Here is a 27,771-nt window from a genome sequence, read left to right on the forward strand (position 1 = left end):
CATTATATTTCTTGTGTAACCCAATTATGTTGATTCATAAATATTTTAGATTCTCTTTTCATAATCTTGTTACTAGAGAACAGAAAACACTGTATACAATTCTCCTTTCAAGTATACATAAATAATGAATATATGCCTCATAAATGATTGCTTATAAAAAAGAGAGACAGATCTGGTGGCTCAATTCTGTAGTCCCAACACTGGGGAAGTGGGGCAAGAAGATCAAGAATTCAAAGTCATCCATGGCTACATGGCAAGACTGAGGCCAGCCTTACTAAGAAAAATCAGGGGCTGGAGACCAAGTATGAAGTCCTTGGTTTCCATCCCCCAATGATTACCTCTTCAAGAGTAAAGAAACAAATACAAGAAAACAGGACATACAAAACTAAGAAGCATGCTAAAGATAAATGATGAGAGTTTTCATGATTTGAGCCCCTATTCTGTGCTTCTTGCTTGAAATAGTGTTTTTTCACCAAACAACTATAAGCTCGAAGCCCAGGAAGAGCTGCATTTTCATCTCTATTCCACAGACAGGAAAAGATGACTATCTTAGCTCAATCACTCAGGCAGGAAGGAGTTCCCTCTTACCAGAGGTCAGCTTTCTTGTTCTTTTCAGAATTTCCAATGACCAAATGAAGGCTATCCACATTAAGAAGGCAACTCTAAACCAGGCGGTGTTGGCACACACCAGCACTCAGAGGAGGCAGAGGCTGGTAGATCTCTGTGAGTTCCAGGCCAGCATGATCTACAGTGCACTCCAGGACAGGCTCCAAAGCTACACAGAGAAATCCTGTCTGGAAAAACATGAATGAGTGAGTGAGTGAATGAATGAATGAATGAATGAGCAGATAATAAATAAACAAATGTGCTCTAGCACATCAGCAGTAATACCTGACCAAGTATCTGATACTCCATGACCGAGGTAACAAGTTGGAATACATAAAATTAATTAACACACTTCAGACTCTGAAAAGGCAGTTGGCAAAATTCAGTATTCATTTGATTTTTCCCTGAGTGCTGGAAATCAAAGCCAAGACCTTGTATATACTAAACAAGTACTCTACCATAGAGCTGCATCCCCAGCTCCAACATCCATCCATCCTTTTTTTCCCCTATATGTCTACATACTCAGTGACAAAAGTCAGGGTTTCATTTTCTGGGAACCTGATGCCCTCTTCTGATCGCCACGGACAGCAGGTATACACATGGGGCACATACATATAGCACAGTCAAAACATACACATAAAATAAATCAAAAATTTTCTTTTTTCTTTCTTTCTTTTTTTTTGGTTTTTCGTGACAGGGTTTCTCTGTATTGCTTTGGAGGTTGTCTCAACCTGTAGACCAGGCTGGCCTCAAACTCAGAGATCTACCTGCCTCTGCCTCCTGAGTGCTGGGATTAAAAGCGTGTGCCACCAATGCTAGGCAAGAAAAGGATCCTTAACTGAATGAAGGATATCTATCTTAGCCTCTCAGTTATAGCATGTTTAACTGAAACACTACAAGTATTCCCATTACAGTCAGAAATAAGACAAAGATGTCCAAAGCCATTATTTTTAAACATGTTCAGGAAGTCTAAATCAATACAATTTGCTAAGAAAAACATGAAAGCACAGATGATTAGCAAGCTGAAAAAACAAAGCAAGTCAACTTTAAAATCTATTGCAAGGGGTTAGAGAGATGGCTCAGAGGTTAAGATCACTGGCTGCTCTTCCAAAGGTCCTGAGTTCAATTCCCAGCACCCACATAGTAGCTCACAATCTGATGTCCTCTTCTGGTCTGCAGGAATATATTAAAAAAAAAAAAAAATCTACTGCAAAACTTTGATTCAGTAAGCTAGCTATAGGAAAAGAAAATTCAACATTTAAAACAAAGTCAGGCCAGGATTGGAGAGATGACTCATTGCTAGGAGTACTTGCTTTTCCAGAGTCTAATTCACAGCACCCACATTAGGAAGCTCATAGAGGATCTACCATCTTCTGGCTTCCCCAGGCACAAATCCAATAAATAAATAAATAAACATTTTTTTTTTTATGTAAGGGAGTAATACAACATGCTTCTTACCACAATAGTACTCAGAAGGCACATCTCTATGGATTCAAGGTCAGCCTGGTCTACAAAATGAGACTCTGTTTCCAACCCCCCACCATACACACACAGAAAAAAAAAAAAAAGTAATTAAGCCAGGTTTGGTGGCACATGCTTGTAAGTCCAGCACTTGGAAGGTAGAATCAAGAAAATCAGAAGTTCAAGGTCATCTTCAGCTACATAGGGAGTTTGAGGTTAGCCTAGGCTATATAAGATTCTATCAGACAAAATTTTGAAAAGATAAAAATAAAAATTATATTTAAAAACTATTAACCATCCTGGGTGGAGGTGACACACACCTTTAGGCACTCGGGAAGCAGGCAGACCTTTGTGAGTTGGAGACCAGCCTGGACTACAAAAGAGCTAGTTCCAGGACAGCCTCCAAAGCCACAGAGGAACCCTGCCTTGAAACACGCCTCCCCCCCCAAAAAAAAAACTATTAACTGTGCCTAAGTTAATCTACAAATGCAATCTCAATATGGCAAGAGCCAGTTCTTAGAAATTAGTTCTAAAATGCACATAAAAAATAACAGCCTGGAGAAGTAGCTCAATGGTAGAATATTTGTCTAGCATGTACAAGGCCTGTTTTCAAGCCCCAACACTCCTCCAAAAATAAAATTTAAAAACAAAAGGAAAGAAATACCACGAAAATTCTTTGAAAAGAACATAAGAGAACTAAGTTAACCAAATGTCAAAGCCACATGATTAAATTATTATAACAGTGTGCACTGATATATGAATAGATAGGATGGTGACTCAAGATGAAGTCCAGAAAGAGACCAAACCACACTGTATAGGAAAATGTTAATACAGAAAGATGATGACAATTTCTAACCAATGGGGAAAATATTAAATATATAATAAATTTTGGACCAGGCTTGTTGGTAGACATGTAATCCCAGCTATTGGGGACTGAGATAAGAGGATCCAAAGTTCAAGGTCTCCTTAGGCTACATATTGAGTTTAGAGGCAAGATACTTGCCTAGCATGAGAGGTCCAGGCCAAGTCCCAATAGTGTAATAAATACATTAACAAATGTTAGTAGTACAACTGCATAGCCATCTAGAAATGTAAATTTAGGGGCTGGGCGTTGGTGGTGCACGCCTTTAATCCCAGCACTCAGGAGGCAGAGGCAGGTGGATCGCTGTGAGTTCGAGACCAGCCTGGTCTATATATCGAGTGCCAGGATAGGCTTCAAAGCCACAGAGAAACCCTGTCTCGAAAGAAAAGAAATGTGAATTTAGTACTATTTCATATAAAATAATTAAACTACAAGATTTAATAAGAACAGAGGGGGCAAAGAAAGTGGCTCAGTTAGTTAAGTACTTGCCACGAGTGTGAAGACCTGAGCTTGATGCCCAACACTTATGTGAAAAAGCCAGACGTGGCAGCCCACTCCTAATGTCTGTGAGTTCAAGGACAGCCTGGCCTACACAGCCATTCTCAGGACAGCCAGGGCTATTTAGAGATCTTGTCTCAAGAAACCAAAATCTAAAAAGATGGGTGTGGTAGTAGAGTCTTTAGTCCAAGCACTCAGGAAGACAAAAGCATGCAAATTTCTGATCAAGCCAGCCTGATCTACGGAGCAAATTTCAGAACAGCCAAGGTTACACTAAATATGTCATGAAAAAAAAAAAAAGAAAAGAAACAGTAATAATACTAAATGAATAAAATATAAAGTGGAGCTCAGCATAGTGGCACATGCATTTAATTACCCCCACCCCCCCAAAAAAATAAAATGGGAAGCTAAGGCAGAGCAGGTCTCTATGAGTTCCAGGCCATCCACAAATACACAGTGAGACCCTGTCTAAAACACAAACAAAAAATAAAATGGAGAGTTGTTAAGAATGATATCCAACCTCTGGTCTATGTATACTCACATTATGGGGGTGGGGTGGGAAAGAAGACCAGAAAGAGGAGAAGGAAGAGGAGGAAGAAAGGTTTATTTGGGCTCGTGGTCTGGTTTCAGGCTCAAGTGGCTTTCTTTCCAGCAAAGTCCTAAAGCAGTGCAGGGTATCACAGGAACATATGTGCATCCTCTGGTCTTTCTTTTACAGAACTAACAGTAGGGGACCCTACAATGATGACTCATCTAATCTTCACCACCTCCAAAGCCACACCTCTAAACATCACAGATGAACTAACACTTTACAATGGATTTGATTCAACTTTATTATGCATTTTGGAAGGTACAAACCATATTCAAACCAAAGTGCATATGAATGTAATTTTTTAAAAATAACTTTGGGCCCAGAGAGATGGCTCAGCAGTTAATGAGTACTTGCTGTTTTTCCAGAGAACTCAGATTTGATTCCCAGCACCCACACAACAGCTCACAATTGTCTATTACTCCAGTCCCAGGGGGATCTAACGCCCTCTTCTGGCCTCCATGAGCACCAGGCATGCACATGGTGTACTGACACATGTAAGCAAAATAGCCATATGCATAAAATTAAAGATAAATATAGCCAGCCCTGTCTATACAGTAAGTTTGAGGCTAGCCAGAACACTCATGCTTGCAAACTTATATACACATACACACATACACTCCACAGGGAGGGGGAAATATAGGTAGTTCAGTGGCAGAATGTTGGCCTATCATGTACAAGGCCCTGGATTCCGTTGCCAATATTGCAATAATAATAATAATAATAAACAAGTAGAACTTACATATATGAATGAGGTTTCTCAAAATATTAAATTATATCTGGTAGTTCACAGTTTATGTAATCCCAGCACTCAGAAGGTTGAAGCAGGAGAACCAGTGAAAGTGTGGTGGTTGGTACACACCTTTAATCCCAACACTCACAAGTAGGGGCAGGTGGATCTCTGTGACCTCAAGGCCAGGCAGGGTTACTTGGAGAGATCCTATCTTTAAAAAGCAGTAACAAACAAACAAAACACCATAAACAACTATTAACTCTGCAGTGATTCTGACCATCAGAAAAACCCTATGAAATAAGCTGAGACATCACCACTCACCTTAAACACTTCAGAGAAGAACCCAGATCCTATTTTTTCACGGGTGAAGTCATCCAAACTTGTCAGTCTGGAAAAGGCACTAATAATTGCACGATATGAAGATGATGAAACTCTTCCCACTTGGCTAGTGTTCCCATCCCCTCCACCACCTCCTTCAAATTCTTCCAAACGCTCCACACGTGGGGGAAATCCTGCAATTGAGTTCCGCTTGCTCCGATCCATAATCTCAATAATTAACTTCTTTTAAGAAGGAACTCCACTCATAGTTTTTTGTGCAGTTTTACTTCTTTTCCAGTGTGACACTACAGGAAAGAAACAAAACAAAACACATTTTACTAAAATCATTAATGACTACATAAAAAGTGACAAAACTCAATGCAAAAATATTTATTTCATTTTGCATTCTACCTCTGATTTCCAGATCTAAATAATACTCCTATGTCTTCTCTCTCAAAACACTGACACAAAGGGAAGCTGTAGATAAAAATCATAGTTTATATTCCTTAAAAAAAAATTTTTTTTAAAGCCAGGCTGTGGTAGCACACATCTCTATTCCCAACACTTCGGAGGCAGAAGAAGCCTGGCCTACAGAGTTCCAGGACAGCCAGGACTACACAGAGAAACCCTATCTGTAAAAACCAAAAATAAGTAAATAAATAAATAAATAAAATTCAAGATTTATCTATTTCGGGGCTGGAGAGATGGCTCGGTGGTTAAGAGCACTGACTGTACTTCCAGGGGATCCAGGTTCAATTCCCAGCCTCCACATGGTACCTCACAAAAATGTATGTAATTCCTGAGACAGGACACCTGCCACCAATGCACATAAATAAGAGTAAATTTAAAAAGATGATTTATCTATTTCATTCCATGTGTATGAGTGATTTGCAGGCATGTATGTATGTGTATGATGTGCTTGCCTAGTACCCACAATGGTCAGAAGAGGACTTCAGATCCCTGGAACTGGAGTTAAGATGGTTGTTGTCCTGGCTAAGTTGTTTTTGGGTTTTTTTTTGGGGGGGGGGAGGGTGTTTGGTTTGGTTTGGTTTTTATTTTTTGAAACAGGGTTTCTCTGTATAACAACTCTGGCTATCCTGGAACTCACAGAGATCTGCCTGCCTCTCTCTCTTGAGTGTTGGGATTAAAGGTGTGCACCACTACCAGCTTGTTCTGGCTAGTTTTTTGTTTGTTTCTTTTTGTTGGTGTGGGGAGTGATGGGGGGTTTTTCGAGACAAAGTTTCTCTGTGGCTTTGGAGGCAGTCTTGGAACTCACTCTGGAGACCAGGCTGGTCTCAAACTCTCAGAGATCTGCCTGCCTCTGCCTCCCAAGTGCTGCAACTAAAGGCATGTGCCACCAACGCCCGACTCTTAGAGCTTTTCTCAAAGTTCCTTCCTTTCAGATAACAGGTGGATTGTGTATCAATTTGATATAAGAGTAGCCAGCACACACAATTAGCCTGGAATAAAGGCATGTATGCACAATTTCAGCTCTAGAGAGGCTAAGAAAAATGTGGGCCATGTATTATTGAAGGCCGGCTTATGCTACATAGGAAGTTGGGCAGGCATAGGCCACATGAGATCTGCTCAAAAAGTAATAATAAAATAAAAAAGAGCCAGGTATGTTTTACATGCATGCTGACAATCTAAACACTTAGGATGTAGAGAACAGATAGTTCAGGATTTCAAGAGCAAGTCTGAGGTGAGTCTAGTACTGTAGGAGGACAAGTCTTAAAAGAGGTTAACAGCCAGGCATTGATGGCACACGCCTTTAATCCCAGCACTCTACAGGCAGAGGCAGGTGAATCTAGGTGAGGCCAGCCTGGTCTACAGAGCGAGTGCCAGGATAGGCTCCAAAGCTACACAGAGAAACCCTGTCTCGAAACCGCCCCCCCCCCCAAAAAAAAATAAGAAGAACAATAATAATGGGCTAAGTTGTTTGAAGGAGGAAATTTCAAGACAATACAAAACAGGAGCTATGGCAAGGTTATTGCTTACAGTATTTACCCAAACGTACTGTGTGTGTGTGTGTGTGTGTGAGAGAGAGAGAGAGAGAGAGAGAGAGAGAGAGAGTAAGAGAGAGAGAGAGAGAGAACAGAAAGACATGAAAAACCGTGCACTTTGGCAAAAAAAAAAAAAAAATGTGAACCCTGTTCAAAGTTATGGATAGAAACGTACAGCTTAGTAAGGAAAGGAACCTGAACCCAATTAAAGTGAGGCTGGGCAGGTGGAGACACAGCAGCTGTAAGGCAAAGGCTAGCACCATTAGCACCATTATGGAGACACTTCAGACTTTGCACTAGCACAACAGGAAATAAGACACCACCCACTGAGAGCTCCAAGGTGTAACAGTAAATTTCATGTGACAATGTCTGAGAAGACAGAGCTTTCAGGGCACCAGCTGCCTGAAAAGCTGTTTTTCCTTGTTCAGACACAAAGGACACAAGATGGATGCAATGATAGTCTCTAGAGGAGCTGGCTACTTTTCTTCTCTTTTTTGGATGTGGGGGAGGGGGGATGCAAGACAGGGTTTCTCTATGTAACAGCTCTGGCTGTCCTGGAACTCCACTGGTAGACCAAGCTGGCCTCAAACTCAGAGAATGCCTGACCCTGCCTCCCCTAGGATTAAAGGCATGTGCCACCACTGCCTATATTCTTTTCTTCTTCTCTTGTCTTCTCTTCCTCTCTCCTCTCCTCTCCCTCTTTCTCTCTGTTTTGGGCTTTTTTTTTTTTAAGATTTTATTTATTATGTATACAACATTCTGCTTCCATGTATATCTGCACACCTAATCTCATAACGGATGGTTGTGAGCCACCATGTGGTTGCTGGGAATTGAACTCAGGACCTCTGGAAGAGCAGTCAGTGCTCTTAACCTCTGAGCCATCTCTCCAGCCCTGTTTTGGGCTTTTTGAGACAGGGTTTTTCTGTGTAGCTCTGGCTGTCCTGAAACTCACTATGTAGACCAGGATGGCCTCAAACTCACAGAGGTACCCCTGCTTCTGCCTCCATAATGCTAGGATTAGAGGTGTCAGTAAGCCCAGCCTTCCTGGCTACATTCTGAGCTGGCAGAACTTGGCATTGCCAGCATGGTGCTGATTTTTCAGGCATCCAAGATACAAGAGGGGTCATGATGGCTGGCACTAAGACGGCAGAGTTGCTGAAGCCTTGCAACATGTAGCAGGTTTGGATTCTATGCATGGGGATACTGAATGGTTTGTGCATGACTGTATAAAGGAGAAATCTAACTTACAGTGGAGATTCAAGGATACTGCAGACACCAGAAATGTGAGACATCTACCAAGGAGAGCTGTAGGTATTGAGTGCAGCTTACCCAAGAGGAAGGCTATGTATACTGTAGGCAGAACTGGAGGGTTAAGGCTACTCAAGTCCATTGGAGCCCAGATAATGTCACTAGGAGCCACGAAACTACATGATTTGATGTTTGTGCTGCTAGGTTTTAGTCCTGCTTTGAGCTAGTTCTTTTCTATGGTTCTATTCCTTCCTTTTGGAATGTGAACATTTACTTTGTGCCATTGTATATTAGAAGCATATAACTGCCGGGTGGTAGTGACCCACACCTTTAATCTCAGCACTCGGGAGACAGAGGCAGAAGTATCCCTATGAGTTCAAGGCCAGCCTGGTCTACAGATCGAGTCCCAGAACCGGCTCCAAAGCTACAGAAAAACCCTGTCTTGAAAAAAAAAAGTATATAACTTTTTTCTTGATGTTATAAGGCCTCATAGTTAAAAGACAACCTTGAAACCAGGCATGGTAGGTAGTACACACCTATAATTCCAGCACTTGAAAAAGAATCAGTTCAAGGTAACCCTTAGCTACATGGTGACTTTAAAGGTCTGGGCTACATGAGACCCAGTCAAGGAGAGAGAGAGAGAGAGAGGAGAGAGAGAGAGACAGAGAGAGAGAGAGACAGAGACAGAGACAGAGACAGAGACAGAGACACAGACAGAGAAAATGTGAGCATCTTGAGGCTCAGAAGAGATTCTGGACTTGTAAACAGGGTTAGCTCTGTTAAGACTTTAGGGACATGTGAAAGATGGTTGAAATGCATTTTGCACTATGAGATGAACACTGAGACATTAGGGGCCATGAGTGGAATATTACATTTTAAAGCAGTGGTTTTCAACCTGTGCAAAGGCTGCAACCCTTTTGGCAAACCTCTATCTCCAAAAATATTTGCATTACAATTCATTAACAGTAGCACAGTTATAGTTATAAAGTAGCAACAAAAATAATTTTATGGGGGGGGGAGGGTTGGGGAGGGAGAATCGACTGACAAGTAAAGCAAGCTTTTTCCAAATTTGAACTAATAAAAAAAAAATTTTTTAAAAATTTATGGTTGGGGTCACCACAACACGAGTAACTGTATTAAAGGGTCGCAGCATTAGGAAGGTTGAGAACCAGTGCTTTCAAGTGGTATCTTTGGGTATTAAGTTGATAAAGAATGAACCTGTGATAGTTCATTTTGGCTGTCAACTTGATTATGAGATCCCTGGGACATTAATGAGGCACACTTTTGGATATGTCTGTAAGAGCTTTCCCAGGGAGGAATAACTAAGAGAGAGAACACAGCTAGAATATGCACACAGCAACACAGGAGCTGGAGTCTGAACAAAGAAGAACAAAGTTGAAAACCAAATTGAGTGTCAGTGTTCTCCTTCTTGTGCTTCTTTAAGGAGATGTGAGTAGACAGACAGCTCCCAGTTAGTCTCTTGCCGCCATGCCTTCCCTACTGTCATGAACAGTATCCCCTCAAACTGTCAGCTAAAATAAATTTTTCCTTAAGTTGCTTTTTGTGAGGTACCTGTCCCAGCAAGAAAAAAATCACTAATATAGAAACTGAATTCATAATAGCAGCCGCTTTGATAGGGGGGAAAATGAGACATGGAATGAAAGCAAAAGAGAATTATAATTTATGTTTTATTTTCTTTTATTAAAAAACAAAAACTTGGGGCTGGAGAGATGGCTCAGAGGTTAAGAGCACTGGCTGTTCTTCCAGAGGTCCTGAGTTCAATTCCCAGCAACTACATGGTGGCTCACAACCATCTGTAATGAGATCTGGTGCCCTCTAATGGCGCAAAGGCATATATGGAGGCAGAATGTTGTATTCATAATAAATAAATACATCTAAAAAAAAAAAAAAAAAACCTGACAAGCTGTCAAGAGAATTCATGCCACCACATCTAACAACCTGAGTTGGCTCCTTGGGACCCACAGAGAGGAAGGAAAGAATCATCTACCACAAACTGTCCTTTTATCTCCACATGCATGAACATACACACATTGTCAACTTCTATCCTACAAACATCCATGCACACCTGTGCTTGCTCTCTCTCCTCTCTCCCCACACCCTCTCTCATACCCCAACACATGAACACACACACAAATTTTTAAAAGTTCAATATAATGAGGCCCTGTCTCAAAGAGAATAAACTTAATTATAGAATAAATTTGCTATTTATGAGACTGTCAAGTCCCAAGACTTGTCCCAGGTTTCTTTGGTACCTGACAAATACTTTTTCTGAGTACTGTGTTTTCTTACAGTCTAAAATTGGTTTTTGTTTGTTTGTTTGTTTGTTTTTTGAGACAGGGTGCCTCTATGTAGACCAGGCTGGCCTCCAACTTACAGAGATCCCTCCATCTTTGGCTCCTAAATGTTGGGATTAAAGGCAGTCACCCTCAAGCTCTAGCATAAAACTTTTTAAAATAAAACACCTTAATTTTTATCTTTTTCTTAAGTCTATTGCTAATTTAAGAGTTATTCAGCATGCATATACCAAGCAAGCACAAAGCAATCTGGCAAATAAACAGCAATCCAGTACGCAATCCAAGCCTCCAGATTCTCAAACTACTCTGCAGTAATTCCACTACAGCTTTTGGTCCACGGAATATTTATATCCAACACTAAAGCCTCAAAATCTGTGGAAACTTAGGAGAGTCTAACTTATATGTCATAAATTCAAAGTAGAAAAGAATGTATATGAAACATATTTAGAGACCCTCTTATATGCTAAAGTAATATTAGTCACCAGGCAGCTGAGAAGAATGGTAGAAAGTACAGTCCCCTTCATGGGAATAAGGACTTCATTAATACATTCTAGAAACTCTAAAAAAGGAAAACATCCAAGCTATGGCTTCTATTCCCATGGCCAGCCACTAGATAACCACATTTAATTATTATTATTATATATGTGTGTATGTACATGTTTGTGAGGGGTATATGGGAGTATACATGTTCATGTGTGAAGGTGTATATGCATATGTCTGTATGTGCATGTGAGAGTCAGTATGAATTCCCCTGGAGCTAGAGTTACAGGCAGTTGTGTGCTGCAATACCTTCCTTCGTGCTGGGAGTCAAACGTTGGTCCTCTGCTCTTACAGTAAGTGCTCTTATTAATGAGCCTTCTTTTTAGTCCTGGCACTCCCTCTGGAGACCAGGCTGGCCTCGAACTCACAGAGATTCGCCTGCCTCTCTGCCTCCCGAGTGCTGGGATTAAAGGCTTGCACCACCAACGCCTGGCTCCTCTTCCCCTTTTTATTGTTGCTTTGTTTTGTTTTGGTTTTTGCTTTTTCAAGACAGGGTTTCTCTGTGTAACCCTAGCTGTCCTGGAGCTTGCTCTGTAGACCAGTCTGACCTTCAACTCAGAGATCTGCCTGTTTCTGCCTCCCGAGTGCTGAAATTAAGGTCGTGCACCACCACCGCCTGGCTCTCAGACAAATTTTTATTAGCTATAAAAGGCAGGAAAGATATGGATAAAACACAAATTACCACACAAAGGCTGGCGATATAGAGTAAAGGCACCTGCTAAAAACCTGAGTTTGACCTCTGGGACTCACGTGGTAGGAGAGAATAAACTCCTGCAAGCTGTTCTCTGACCTCTACATAAGAGCAGCCTTGATACATACACAACCACACACATATATGCACACAAAATAATAAATGAAATGTTTAAAGTTGTCAGGCACAGCCAGGCGCTGGTGGAGTACAACTTTAATCCCAACACTCAGGAGGCAGAGACAGGTGGAACTCTGTGAGTTGACATCAGCCTGTCTACACAGTGAGTTCCAGGGCAGCCAAGAATACATAATTGGAGCTTGTTTCATTTCGTTTTAAAGTATGTATTTATTAATTAGGGGAAACAGATACTTGAGCCATAGTAAGCATGCAGAGGCCTGAGGACAACTTGCAGTTCTCTTCCTTCCACCCACTGAGTTTTTGTTGTTTTGTTTTGTTTTGTTTTTGTCTTTTCAAGACAGGGTTTCCGTAACAGCCCTAGTTGTCCTGGAACTCACTTTGTATACCAAGATGGTCTCCAACTCATTGCCTGCCTCTGCCTCCAGACATGTGCCACCATGCCCAGATGGCACTCTGAGTTTTTAAATCTGAAAAATGATTAATATTAAAATCAGAAAATATACCATTTGAAATGTATGAGACTTTAAGATGTTTTCTGCCAGCCGGGCATTGGTGCCTTTAATCCCAGCACTTGGGAGGCAGAGGCAGGCAGATCATTTTGAGTTCAAGAACAGCCTGGTCTACGAAAGCTAGTTCCAGAACAGCCTCCAAAGCCACAGAGAAAGCCTGTCTCGAAAAACCAAAAATAAAAAAAGATGTTTTCTGCCTCTGGATTACTTGTGTTGGTCTTATTTATGGACTATCACCTTTTTAAAAGTGTGTATTTATGCTGAGCGTTGGTGGCGCATGCCTTTAATCCCAACACTCAGGAGGCAGAGGGAGGCGGATCTCTGTTTGTTCGAGACCAGCCTGGTCTACAAGAGCTAGTTCCAGGACAGCCTCCAAAGCCACAGAGAAACCCTTAAGAAAAAAGAATGCTGCAGAGAAACCCTGTCTCAGAAAGGGGGGGGAGGGGTGAAGTGGGGAAGGGAGGGGAAGGAAAAGGAAGAAGGGAAGGGAAGGGGAGAAGAGAAGGAGGGAGGGAGGGAAAGAAGGGAAAGAAGATAAACATGAATTTTTAAGCACTAAATGGACACCTTTTTCAAGAGATAAGAATGAGTAATGTTAAGCTTATAAAAACTTGGATTTTATTTTATTTTTACTGCTAGGAATGGAACCCAGAGTCTTACACATGCTAGAAAAGAATTGTCACTGAGCAAATACTCAGACAAAACATGGACTTTAAAAAGAAAAAAGAAAAAAGAAAATTGGTAATACTTGACCTGCTTCATACAATAATACTTCAGGTAGAGTCTCACTGTTTTGCAAACAGAGAGGCATGTGAAAATCTGCCTGCAGGAGGCTGGGCATCCTTGTCAAGAAGGGTTTTTATGACAATGTTGGGGTGTGGGGTAGGCAATACTGGTATTTTAGTGGGCAGGAGCCCGGGAAACTAAATGTCCCGCAATGCATAGAACAGTCCTGCACAACAAAGAACTGTCCTGTTTGAAATGCCAGCAGCGCCCAACTGAGAAACCCTGAGCTGGAAAAGCTTCACTGCTTTTGTCCTTAAACAGGAAATGGCCTTTAGTGGTCTTTCAAAAATGTCAAAATTATGTGCCTTGCAAGGAAACACATTTTTTGCTTGTTTTTTAAGATAGGTTTCATTATGTAGCCCTGGATGGTCTAGAACAGCATTGCTACAAATACCTGGCTGGCCTCAAACTCAGAGATCCTCCTGCCTCTGCCTCCTAAGTGCTGGGATTAAAGATCTGCACCTAGCTAAACAAACTTTTTAGTACCTGTGTTTCAACTTGGACATTTTTAGAAGAAAGGAGAGAGGAGAAGGGGAGGGAAGGGGAGAGAAAGGGGAGGAGGGTAGAAGAGGATGGAGAAGGTGGGAAGAGGGCAAATAGAGGAGAGGAAAGGGGAGAGGGAGAGATTTCTTTTTTAGAGTGAATTTTATTTATATGACGATTGAGTTGTCATAGAAAGTGAAATAAGTGTGGGACTAGAGAGATGGCTCAGCAGTTATGATTCCCAGCACCTCACAGCCTACAGTATGTAACTCCAGTTCCAGAGGACATGTCACCTTCTTTGGAGCTCAGAAATTGATACATACATGCAGGCAAAACATTCATACACTTAAAAATTGTTTAAAACTTTAACTTTAAAAAAAAAGAAAGTAGGTACAATTAAAAGTTGTGATCAGGCTGGTGAGACAGCTCAATGGGCAAAGATGTCACCAAGTCAAATGACCTGAGTTCCATCCCCAAGACCTACATGGTAGGAGAAAACTGACTCCAGAAAGCCGTCCATAACCCCCACCTGAACAAGTAAGTGTATTCATGAACACACACAATAAATAAATAAGTAAATAAATATGAAATTGTCATCTTTTTTAAAATTATGATTGGGAAAATTTTTAAAAAGACAGTGAACTAAATATCCTATACTTAATATTATATGTTTTATTTTTCCAAAATGGAAATTCTATAAACCATTTCCCAAAGAACCAAGGAAACTTTTAGGACTCTTAGACGAAATGCTTCTATAGATAGCTACAGACACCATTTTGCCAATTGTTTTTGTTTTTTTAATTTTTATTTTATGTACACTGCTGTTTTGCCTGCATGTATGTCTGTGTGAAAGTGTCAGATCCCCTGGAACTAGAGCTACAGACAGTTGTGAACTGCCATGTGTGTGCTAGGAAATGAACCTGGCTCCTCTGGAAGAGCAGCCTGTACTATTAAGCCATCTCTCCAGATCCAATCAATTATTATATGTTTCCTTTAATGTTCATGACAGCTCCACAAAGCATGCATTATCTCCCATGTAAGAGGGGTCCACTGTGTGTGGTGGCACGCACCATAACCCAAGCAATGGGAGATAGAGGCAGGTGAATCTGATCTACAAAGCAATTCCCTTTGCCGTGCCTTGGTAGTAAGATTTTTGTCTCAAATAATAAAAAGAAGAAGGGAGTAAGACTGTCAAATTAGCCAAGCAGTGGTGGCGCACCCCTTTAATCCTAGCACTTGGGAGGCAAAGGCAGCTGGATCTCTGTGAGTTTGAAGCCAGCCTGGTCTACAGGAATTCCAGGATAGTCAGGGCTATGCAGAGAAATCCTGCCCCAAAAAAACTAAAACCTGCCAATAAGCACTCTAACTGCTGAGCCATCTCTCCAGAACCCCATCTTCACTCTTAGTGATTGGTATTTAACAAATGTCTTTTGAGTCTTCTAAGCTCCTAACTCATATACCTAAAAATGCTTTATATGTCACTCATTTGACCCCTACCGCTATCTCCAATTTCTTCTTTCTTTAAAATTTCTTTTGGTCAGGAGGTGGTGGCACATGCCTTTAAATCCTCAAGAGTCAGAGGCAGGTGGTTCCCTGTGAGTTTGAGGCCAGCCTGGTCTACAGAGAGAGTTCCAGGATGTCCAGAACTACCCAGAGAAACCCTGTCTCAAAAAACCAAAAATAAGTAAATAAAATGAAAAAAAAAACTGATTTATTTTTATTTATGTAAACACAAAAACCAGTGTTTTGACTACATGTATGTGGTCTGAGCATCACATTCATGCAGAGGCTACAGAGGCCAGAAGAGAGTGTCAGATCCCCTGGAACTGGAGTTACAGTCATTTGACACTATGTGGATGCTGGGAACTGAACTGGGATCCTCTGGAAGAGCAGTTATGCTCTTAACTGCTGAGCCATCTCTCCAGCTCCAATCTCATGTCTTTCCTCTCTATACATAGACACAGTCAGTTTATGATGGTTAGTGTTAATTGTCAACTTGACAAAATTTAGACTCACCTGAGAGTCACCTCACCTGGGCACAGCTGTAAGGATCAACCCGACTGCATTAATCAGACCCACATACTGTGAATAGCACCACTCCTGGCTTCAGTCCCAGACCATACCCATGGAGAAGGGGAACTGAGCAGTAGCATGCTAATTCCTTCTTTCTCTGCTTTCTGATTATGAGTGACATGTTACCAGCTGCTTCAAATTCCTGCCACCTTGACTTCAACTGATGGACTGCACCCTTGAATTGTGACCCTCAGGCTGCTTATTTGTAGACGACCGCTCACACTTCAGTGCCCATGCATGTGACATTCTTTCTCCTTGGTGTGTTCTTACTGGTTTCTTCCACATGGCTCTTTCAGCAATCAACTAATATGTGAAGTGTTCTCTGACCTTTCAATCTCCTTCGTCTATGCTTTGATATGATATATATTGTCCTGAACAAATCCTATCTTACTGTACATTAATTGCTGCTTATCTGTTTTCTGAGTTTTCTTCACTGGACTATGAGCTCCATAAGGGCTTGGACTTGAAATAGCTCACCTTCAAATGAATTATGGTATATAAATTTTAATATTGGATACAAGTCAAAATGTACAGTTGAGGGAAAAGTAAGATTTAGATACTGAGATTCAAACTTCATTGCTTTTTATTTTGGATTTGGTTTGGCTTTTTGTTGTTGAGATTCAAATTTTGGGTGTTGGAAAGCGCAGGTGTGTTCTGGAGCACGTGCATGTGTGTGCATGTATATGTGGAGGACAGAGGTCAAACTATGGTGCTGTTCCTCAGGAACTGCCCACTTTTTTTTTTTTTTTTTATGAGACAGAGTGTCTGACTGGATCGTGCTGATCAGGCTAGACTGGCTGGCCAGTGAGCCCCAGGGATTATCCTCTCTCCTCTAGCATTGGGATTATAGGTACCTGCTATATCCCAGCTTTCTACCTGAGTTTTGGAGATCAAACTTGGGTCAAATCCTCATGTTTGTACAGCAAGCACTTTACCAACTGAGCTATCTCACCTTACCAAGATTCAAAGTCTATGTGAAAAATACATTCACTCTTTCATTCGCTTAGTCAACAAATACTTTTAGTTCTTCCTATAGGTCAGACACCATGCCCAGACCTTGAGAGTTTAACATTATAGACATGCATAGCAAAAGAGGATATATGTATGTTCAAAATGATAATTCTTCAAAATAGCTATTAACTTAGTAAATCACGGGCAGTGTGGTGGTTTGAATAAGAATGGCCCCTCCAGGTCCATATATTTGAATGCTTAGTCACTAAGGAGTAGCACTATTTGAAAGGATTAAAAGGATAAGGAGGTGTGGCCTTATTGAGTAGGTTTGGCCTCATTGGAGGAAGTATATCATTGGAGGTGAGCTTTGAGGTTTCAAGAGCCCATAACTCTCTCTCTCCCTCTCTCTCTCCCTCCCTTCTCTGCTTTTGGATCAGTTTGGATCAGGATGTATATCGCTGAGCTATTGTTCCAACATTTGCCAGCATAACACCATGCTCCTAGCCATGACCATGGACTAAACTCCTGAAATGGTAAGCAAGACCCCAGTTAAATGCTTTCTTTCAGCAGAGCTCTGTGATTTCAAGGCCAGCCTGATATACAGAGCAAGTTCCAGGACAGCCAGGGCTATACAGAGAAACCCTATCTCAAAAAAGGAAAAAAAAAAATGCTTTTATAATTATAAAAGAGTTGCCTTGGTCATGGTATGTCTTCACCACAATAGAACACTAACACAGGTAGATTATGAGAAACTTACATCTTATGAAATTCTCTATACTTGGCAATTCTTTCTTCATTCCCAGCTTTTGAATCAGTCTTGCTATGTAGTCTAGGCTAGCTTCAAACTTGAGATCCTTCTGTCTCAGCCTCCAAGTACTGAGATTACTGCACTAGCTTCATGTTCTCATTTCCTTTTGTTTTTGTTGTTTTCCAATTCTTCATTAGTAAATATGCATTACTTTAATAATCACAATTTTTCTGAATTTCCCAAAGTTATAAATTCATGTGAATCAACAAGAACTGTACTCAGAAAAAAATAGCATAAACATTTATGAACCTTAGCTAATGTGAGAGTAAAAACAATTTAGAAGTTCTACTCAGATTCTAATACAGAAACAACAAAACTAAATATGTGAAAAAAAAAAAAACAGGCAGCTCAAGAGTGTGTTTGGAAATGATCTCAATGTAGGAATTACTGCTAGAAGAGACAGTCCAACATGATGTTAGTTACCAAGATGAATAAAGATGCAGAGATAAGGGGCAGGAGAGATGGCTCAGAGGTTGAGAACACTGGCTAGTTTTCCACAGGACCCAGGTTCAGTTTCCAGTACCCACATGTCAGAATGACAACTGTGTGTAGCTCCAGTTCCAGGGGATGCAGCACCTTTACACAGACACACATGTAATGTGGAATATTCCTTTACACTATGTGAAGATGTGTCATTGTGATTGGTTTAATAAAAAGCAATAGCTAGGCAGGAGCATAGCAGGGACTTCTGAACAGAGAGAGCGCTAAGAAGAAAGGCAGAGTGGCCAGTAGAAGCAGAGGGATCAGACATGCAGGAGGAGAGGGAAAGCCATGAGTCACATAGCAACAAATAGATGAATAAAAATGGGCTAATTTAAGTTATAAGAACTAGTGGAGCAAGCCTAAGCTATAGGCTGAGCTTTCATAATTAATAAGCCTCAGTGTCACTTTTTGTTAGTTGGCAGCCCAGGAATGTCTGACTACAAACATGCAGGCAAAACACCAATAAAAAAAACTGCCGGGCGTTGGTGGCGCACGCCTTTAATCCCAGCACTCGGAAGGGAGAGGCAGGCCGATATCTGTGAGTTCGAGGTCAGCCTGGTCTCCAGAGCTAGTGCCAGGATAGGCTCCAAAGCTACACAGAGAAACCCTGTCTCGAAAAACCAAAAAAAAAAAAGCTTCACAGATAAGAGCATCTACTAACCAAATGTTAATAGAAACAGCAGAAAGGAAATATACTATGAATAATTTCAGAAGAACTAGAGAAAAAGTGCAGAAGTTATGTTATGAGCCTTATTGCTCTTCCAGAGGACCAGGAGTTCAAAACTCATAACCCATGTCAGGCAGTTCACAGTCAACTACAATTCCAACTCCAGGGGATATAACACTTCCTTCTGGCTTCCTTGGGCACCTGATCACATGTGGCATAAACACATACAAACACAGAAGATTTTTTATTTTTTTTATTTTTATTTTGTGTGTACTGGTGTTTTATCTGTGCATTTTGTCTGCATATCATGTTTGTGTACAGTGCCACAAAAGCCAGAAGAGCATCAGATTCCCTGGGACTGGAGTTAAGATGGTTGTGAGCCTGAAGCTAGGTATTGAATTCAGGTTCTCTCTTTTCCTTTTTGGGGCCAGCGGGGGGAGGGACCTGTTGAGACAGGGTTTCTCAGTGTAACAGCTCTGGTTGTCCTGGAGCTCTCTTTGTAGACCAGGCTGGCCTTGAACTCACAGAGATCCACCTGCCTCTGCCTCTGCCTCTGCCTCTGCCTCTCAAGTGCTAGGATTAAATGTGTGCATCACCATGCCCAGCTACCACCTGATCTTAACCTCTCCAGTCCCCACCACACATATTTTTTTTTAAGATTTTATTTATTTATTATGTATACAGCCTATATAATCTTCTGCCTGCATGCCAGCAGAGGGCACCAGCTCCCATTCAAGGTGGTTGTGAGCCACCATGTGGTTGCTGGGAATTGAACTCAGGACCTCTGGAAGAATAGTCAGTGCTCTTAACCGCTGAGCCATCTCTCCAGACCCCACACATAATTTTTTTAATGTCTTTTAAAGAGTTGCTCAAAAATAAATTAATTGAATGTGACTGGACAGACCAAGTAAAGGCACACTATGAAGTAATTAAAGAAAAAGAACTAGAACACATTATTGCTAATGACCCAATGGCTAAAATTACTCCAACAGGCAGAGCCCAAGACTTGACAGTTAAGAACGAACTCCTGCAGGGTTGGTGGTGCACGCCGTTAATTCCAGCACTTGGGAGGCAGAGGCAGGTGGATCTCTCTGTGAGTTCAAGACCAACCTGGTCTACAGGAGATAGTTCCAGGACAGCCTCAAAAGCCTGTCTCAAAAAACTAAAAAAAAAAAAAAAATCCCAGCACTCAGGAGGCAGAGCCAGACGGATCTCTGTGGGTTGCTAGCCTGGTCTACAGAGCAAGTGCCAGGATAGGCTTCAAAGTTACACAGAGAAACCCTATCTCGAAAAACAAAAAAACAAAAAAAGAAGAAAAGAAAAAATTAATTCCTAACATAAAATTCTTTTTGGTATGATACTATACAGTACTAAAAAGTTGTACTGCTTTTTTTTCCTTCAGTGTGTTATTTCTATAAATATCTCATGAATTAAAAATGTATAATGTATTACAAAATAAAATATGTAAATTTATCAAGATTACCACAGTGAATTCTTTGTGGAAATCATTTCGAAATAAAAGAGTCCATGCAAACTGTCCTAGGAAAACATAAGCAGTAAGATCAATTCCATCCAAATTTTCTTTTCTTTTTCTTTTTCTTGGGGGGGAGGGGAATAAGACAGGGTCTCTCTACAGAGCCCTGGCTGTCCTGAAACTCACTATGACACCAGGCTGGCCTCAAATTCACAGAAATCCATCTGCCTCTGTCTCCTGAGTGCTGGGAAAAAAGGTGTGCACCACCAGGCCCAGCTCCCAATTCTCTGTATTACACAAATAAAATTATATCATTCTATTCTATTTAATACAAAGAAAAACAGGACAGCCTCTGCACAGCTTGTTCAGAAGATAAATTAATAAATAACATTATATTTCATCTGTCTAATGATTTACAGTTTACAAAGCACTTTGACCTTACAGCAATTCTGTATCCTTGCTCCAACTGGGTAGCTTCAAAAAGCAAGGACTAAATGCAGAAGGCCTTTCTTCCTATATTTCAAAATCCAAAAGCCATAAAAGAAGACTGAAAAGTTTATCAGCATAAACATCTAGAATTTCCATAGGGGAATAAAATAAAAGACATCAGAAAGGCAAAGATCAAAGCAGGCCTGAGGGCCCGACAGTAGAGCAGACACTTGGTACACATGAGGCCCTGGATTCAACACCTTGCATCCAAAAAGAAAAAAAGAAAAATTCTCGTCAAACCTATCACAAACATTTAACTTTTTATAGAGTCCTAGAAATCAGAAAGAGATCCCTGAGTCAACAGAAAAATTATGTTAAAGACTTTAAACTGGGTAGTTTACAGAACAGGAAACGGGGATGACTCAAACATGAGAGACACTTTGTCTCAGCATGATTAAAATAAAACTAAAACCACTCTGAGTTATCACTCCTTTCTATCTATCACACTGGCAAAAATCCAAGATTGATAACAGCAGGGCATAATATTAATAACACTGACGCTCCAGTCAGAGTGCTTACTAGAATTTCTGTAGATTGGTGGCTATGAATTTGAGTACTTCAACCATTCCTTAATGTATTCATCTGAAAAGCAGTATCAGTACCCACCTCAAAGGAATTTCACTAAGATTAAATGAGGTAACATATATAAAGCACCTAGAACAGTATTTACTGTACAAAATAAACACTGTGTAAGCATTAGCTATGACACAGGCAATGTTAGTTGAGTAAGCTGTCAGTGTTGATGGAGAAAATACCTACGGAAGGGAAGTGAACAATTCGTGGTAAATAAATGTAAATCAACTTTAAATTAGAAATTCTGCTTTTAGCCAGGTGGTATCGTACAACTTTAATCCCAGTACTTGGGAGGCAGAGGCAGGCAGATCTGTGAATTCGAGGCCAGTCTGGTCTACAAAGCAAGTTTCAGGACAGCCAGGGCTGTTATACAGAGAAACCCTGTCTCAGAAAAGAAGGAAGGGAGGGAGGGAGGGAGGAAGAAAATTCTGCTTTTGTAAAACTTATCCTGCACTGGGTGTTGGTGGTGCACGCCTTGAATCCCAGCATTCGCCAGGCAGAACCAGGCCGATCTCTGGGAGTTGGAGCCAGCCTGGTCTACAGAGTAAATTCCAGGACAGGCTACAAAACAATACAGAGAAATCCTGTCTGGAAAAACACAAAACAAAACAAAAATAACCTTACACCCTTGGACACGTGTAAAAATGACATGTTCAAGGTCTCCATTACAGCACTGCTTAGAATATTAAAAAGCTAAAGGAAAGTACATAATAGGGAACAAGTTATCATATGCACATTCAAAAGCTTCTTGGTGTTGCTTTAAAATAATGTTTTTCTATTACATTTCATTTATCTGTGTTCAGAGGCCAGAGGACAACCTGTGGGAATTGATTCTCTCCTTCCACCACATGGGTCCCAGAGATCAAGTTGTGAGACTCTGTGGCAAGAGCATTTACCCACTGAGCCATGTCATTAGCTAATTTTTTTGTAGTTTTGTTTTTTTTTGAAACAAGGCTTCATGTCGCCTATATTAGCCTCAAGTTTGCTGTGTGTGTAGCCTCCTCCCTCAAATGCTGTAATTATAGTTACTTCTTTCGGTAGGTTGGATGGTTGGTTGCTTTTTTTGTGTTGTACTACTATTTTAGATACCTGGTCAAGATTTTATTTCTACAGATGGGAAGTCCACAAAGGTAGAAATGTATTCTCTTATTTTCCTTGCAACACTGGGGAATACACTCAGAGCCTCATGCTATACCTAGCCCCAAGTAGAGAAAAGCCTTGTGGGACTAGTTCAATGGGAAACAGGACTGATATTTAAGGAGATCTGTCTGTACTCTACCAAGAAGCATCAATCCCTTCCTGCTCCTGAATTCATCCTCCTTATTCAAAGCCTTGTCTCAGCAATCAGCAAATCTAGAGGTTACTCATGTCTTCAGATTTCCCTGGAGGCCCAGATGTGTCCCCACCCCCACCCCTTGTTTTCAAATGTCCATTCTGTACCACTTAACACAGCCAACCATCTATAAACTATGGTCCTTGAGAAAGAATGGCATAATACAAAGACAAAACCCCAAAGCTCTATGAAGGTATCTCAGGATCAAAAGCATTTTTCAGGGAAGGAAGTAGGAGTATTTGTTTTGTTTTTCAATAGGGCCTCTTTATGTAGTCCTGACTGTCCAGGAGCTCACTAGGTAAACCAGGCTGGCCTTGAACTCACGGAGATTCTCCTGCTTCTGCCTCAAAAGTACTAGGATTGCCAGTATGCACTGCCACACCCAGCTACACCCAAAAGAATTCCATAAAATACAAAGTAGGCATTTAGAGAATGAGGAAGCTCTCAAAGAAAGACAAGGAAGCTTCTCAAATGAAAGACAAGCCTAGTGAGGCGGAGGGCACAACTGTAAGAAACCATCAGCTTTTCTCATGAAAAATAGAAAAATAAGGTTTTATATTCATGTTTGGAAGCATCTACCTAAACAAAGTCTAAAAGAATGCAAAGACAGATAGGGGTGTGGTGATCCACACTCCAGCCTGTAAACCAGGGAGGTCAGAAATTGAAGATTATCCTAACAAACCCCCTCTCCAAGAATGGGGATGAGGTAGGGGTACGATATAAAGGGCAGCTGAGTAGGCATGCTTAAGACCCTGGGTTTGATGCTGTATGGTGGCGGCTCATACCTTTAATGCACTTGGGAAGCAGAGGCAGGTGATCCCTTGTGAGTTTGAGGCCAGCCTGGTATACAGATCAAGTTCCAGGACAGCCGGAGCTGCACAGAGAAACCCTGTCTTGGAAAACAAAAACAACACAAAAAATACCCTAGGTACATCTGCAGCCACAAGCCCCCAAAGAGTTTTAAAAATGGTTAGAAGGAATGAAGGAACCATGGAGTTGGGTAGACAGAACAGTCATGAGACTATTTATACAAAATTTATAGATATATAAAATCCTATGTTATATGTAAGCAGTTTTATATTTAATCACTTGAATGTTATATTTTCAAATACTATGTGTGTATATGTATATATTTATACATATAATTTATTTGGGGACTTTTTATGTTTTGTTTGTATGTTTTGTTTTCAGCAAGGCAAACACACATTAAGGGTAAGTGAGGAAAGTTCCCAAGAGTAGGCCTAATTCCAAGGAAGAATACACTGTTTAGGTATTTTTGAGACAGGATTTGACTATGAGGACCAGGATGCTAACCCAAACATATTATCCTCTTGCTTCAGTCTCCTAAAGCTAGAACTACAGGAGTGCCCCACAGCACTCAACTTCAAACATTAAATTGAAAGCAAAACACTAAGGCTTATAGTAGGTAAGTATTTTGTCTATAACCAGACAGATAATAATACAGTTTCAGTTTTGGTTACAATGAAGATTTCCAATGTTTTTCCCTTTTTCACACTGCCTTTATAAAATGTCAGAGGAAAGCCGGGTGTTGGTGGCACACGCCTTTAATCCCAGCACTCGGGAGGCAGAGGCAGGTGGATCTCTGTGAGTTCAAGGCCAGCCTGGTCTACAGAGCAAGTGCCTGAGTAGGCTCCAAAGCTACACAGAGAAACTCTGTCTCAAAATAAATAAATAAAAAATAAACAAATACATACATATATACAATATTAGAGGACCAGTAAAATGGGTAAAAGTACCTGCTGCCACACTTGATGACCTGAATTCAGTCCGCAAGACCCACATGGTAAAAGTTCAGAATCAACTTCTGCAAGTTGTTCTCTACTTCTGCAACCTACACATACATACCCCCCCCACACACACACAAATAAACAGTAAAAAATAAAATGTCAGCAATAAATGGGTGACACTTTATTACAAATATGCTCTAACAACCAACTCCTCTGAACACTCGCAAAGGACCCTACTGAGACCTCACTGAAGTCATGCTCACTTGATGACTTGGGAAATAGCATAATGCCCATTGTTGGTCTAAAACATTCACCATCACCCATACAAACAATGTAATAATTAGACTCTAGTACCAGAAGGAGATAAACTTCCCATAAAAGCCCCTATCCCAGATTTCAAACTTCAATAAAACATATTTCAGAACAAAATGAAATGTGATATTAATGTATTTACAAGCACTTCAATATAAAGGAAGAATACATTTTTTAAAGCAAGTCCCCTTTGTGCTCAAAATCTAATGAGCTAAAACTGTAAGTAGAAATCATTGGGGAGTCTCGAGAGCAGATTATTAGCCTCCTAGTATGTACATGTCTTAAACAGAATTAAGACCCTCATATGCCAAATCACACAGGATAGTGTTTGGCAGACACATACATTTATCTCTATAGCAGAGAAACATAACATGTATTAAATCACCCAGATATCTGACACCATCACTGTTAATTCAGAAACAAACATTTGTACCACTGAATTCTAGTTTGTAACAAGTGCCAAAGTATCTCCAATTTGAGTCCCTCTTTGGTGATGATAGGCCCCACCCATAAGACCTAGTATCTCCTGTGTTCCATCTCCTGCTATCACACTGGGTAATTATGACATCCACACGACATAGTCAGCATAGCCCTTAACACTGTAGCACTATTTTAATAACCTATAGCTCCATTTCCCTTCAACAGCACTGACACAGTTATTTTTTTGTTCTCCCTTTGCTTTGAAAGAACTCTGAACTTTCCAATCATGTATTCTTACAAAATCTAGTCTTCAATCACATTTCTGGTTATCTCTTCATTCTCCAAGTACACTAGCCTTCTTAAAGATTTTACTTCTTTTTTATTTTTTTATTTTTGGTTTTTCAAGACAGGGTTTCTCTGTGACTTTGGAGGCTGTCCTGGAACTAGCTCTTATAGACCAGGCTGGTCTCGAACTCAAAGAGATCCACCTGCGTGTGCCACCACCTCCCGGCTATTACTTCTTTTTTAAATGTCTATTATTTCATGTTTATGAATGTCTTGCCTACATGTATGTCTGCGTACTGAATGCATTGTTCAAGGAGGCCAGAAGAGGGTTTCCCAGAACTGGAGTTACACATAGTTGTTAGTTCGCATGTGGGCACTGGGAACTGAATTTAAGTCCTCTGGAAGAGCAACCATATGAGCTGGGCCAGCTGAACTGAGTTATCTCTTCAACTCCAAATTTTACTTCTTTTGAGACAGGGTTTCATTGTGTAGCCTCGGCTGTCCTGGAACTCACTGTGTAGACCAGGCTGGCCTTGAACTCACAGTGCTAGGATTTAAGGCATGGGCCACCACCACGCTCAAATTTTACTTATAACCTATTTAGACTGTGCAGTTGATCATAGATTCCACACTATCACTAGCAGTGTAAAGTGATTCTCCATTTTATATTTCTCCTTTGCAAATTACAACCGATCTATTTTTTCCCCCTTCCTGTTCTTAGGGTATTAGAGAAAATGTAAAATCCAGGGGTGGCACACATAGTTCAAGACCAACCTGATCTACAGATGGAGTCCCAGAACAGCCAGGTATATGCAGAGAAAACCTGTCTCACAAACCAAATAATAATAATAATAATAATAATAATAATAATAATCCTTTATTCTTGATACTAGAGATGGCTCAGTTTATAGCACATGTTGCTCTCCCAGAGACCTGGATTCAAGCCCTAGCACCCACATGGCAGATCACAACGATCCTTAACTCTAGTTCTAGGGGATCCATTGCCCTTTTCGGACTTCTGAGGGCACCATCACATATGTGATAAACAAACACACCACAGGCAAACCCTCATACACCATACATGGACATAGTGAGTTCCAAGCTGGTCAGAACTACACAGGGAGATCCTGTCTCAAAACGAACCAACAAAAAACCACTCATCACATAAAATAAAAATAAATATAAAATAATAATAATAAATCCTTGATATTTTCCACTGCTGATTCCTATGGTTGTAATGCTCACATCAGAAACTCGATATAGTTCCTTTAAGCTCCAGACAAAAAAAAAAAACTGACTTACCCACAGATAACTGATGACAATAAAAATAAGGCCAGTCGGGTGTGAGAACATATACATAGTTCCAGGCTGGCCTGTGCTACACAACCCTAACTCAAGCAATCAAGGAAACAGAGAGAGAGAGAGAGAGAGAGAGAGAGAGAGAGAGAGAGAGAGAGAGAGAGAGAAAGGAAAGAAAACCTTTTTACTCACTACTGCCTTCTGTTTACTTCTAAATCCATGAACTGACTATCATCAAAACTGTTTTGGAAAGAAAACAAGTGAACTCCCAAACTCTTGCTTCTAACTAGAATCTACCTGACCTCTGAAGCACCTAACACAAGGTACTATTCCCCTCCCTTCTGGAAACTACCATTGTGTTCTAGTTTTTGTCCCCACCCTTTAAACCTCTCTTGCAGTGTGTTATCCCCAGTGATGCTGCTTCTGACACACAGCCCAAGTTCTGCTTCAGGGTTACAACCTCCTATTAAGCTTTCAAGAATCCCTATATATTCTCTCTACACTCTCAAATTTATGACTTTGTATCCAAATTGTATGCCCAATTTTCCACATCTACCTGAATAACTCGAATTGAACTTGGCCACAACTAAATTAATCATTCTTCACATTTGTTTTTCATTCTGTTTCTATTAACACCACCAATCCAATACCATAAACCAATGAGAAACCCCTTGCTTACAAAAGCAGGAAAGACAAACAAAATAACCTCTCAACTCTATTTTGAAAAATTTTAGAATTTTTCATTCTCTTCATTTTCGTACAACTATCCCCGTTCATTCATCCTTCCTCACCCATAGTAGCACAAGTTTCCTGCCTACGGAGGCCTTCAGTCCTCCCGTCTTTACTCTCAATCTTTCCTTCACATTTTCCAGGGATAGAAGTCCCTATCAAGCTCCTTCCTGCTCACAAACTTCAAAGGCTCCCTGTATCTACAGAATAAAGTCGAATTTATTTAAAGGGTTTTTTCTCAGAGGTATAAATCGAAAAGTTTTTCAATTCGACTAATCTGGACTTTATTTCCAGCTAAATCTGAATCGTAGTTTAGATTGGGGTCTTCAAAAAGAAGTGTAAAAAGT

The 27,771-nt window shown here is 40.6% G+C and overlaps 1 protein-coding gene across 4 annotated transcripts in view; it reads right to left on the reverse strand.

Moving 5' to 3' along the window:
- Positions 1–27,771, reverse strand: part of Tesk2 (testis associated actin remodelling kinase 2) — an 89,840-nt gene that overhangs the window by 61,329 nt on the left and 740 nt on the right. For 3 of the 4 annotated variants that reach the window (XM_027402577.2, XM_027402576.2, XM_027402575.2), the window contains exon 2: positions 5,071–5,372. In XM_027402577.2, coding sequence (XP_027258378.1) covers positions 5,071–5,292 — 222 coding nt within the window. In that variant the 5' untranslated portion in view covers positions 5,293–5,372. Of the gene's footprint in view, positions 1–588; positions 795–5,070; positions 5,373–27,771 lie in introns of those variants that run through there. The other variant, XM_027402578.2, reaches the window with a different exon arrangement.

The sequence above is a fragment of the Cricetulus griseus genome, chromosome 2, assembly GCF_003668045.3.
Source record: "Cricetulus griseus strain 17A/GY chromosome 2, alternate assembly CriGri-PICRH-1.0, whole genome shotgun sequence".
NCBI lineage: Eukaryota > Metazoa > Chordata > Mammalia > Rodentia > Cricetidae > Cricetulus > Cricetulus griseus.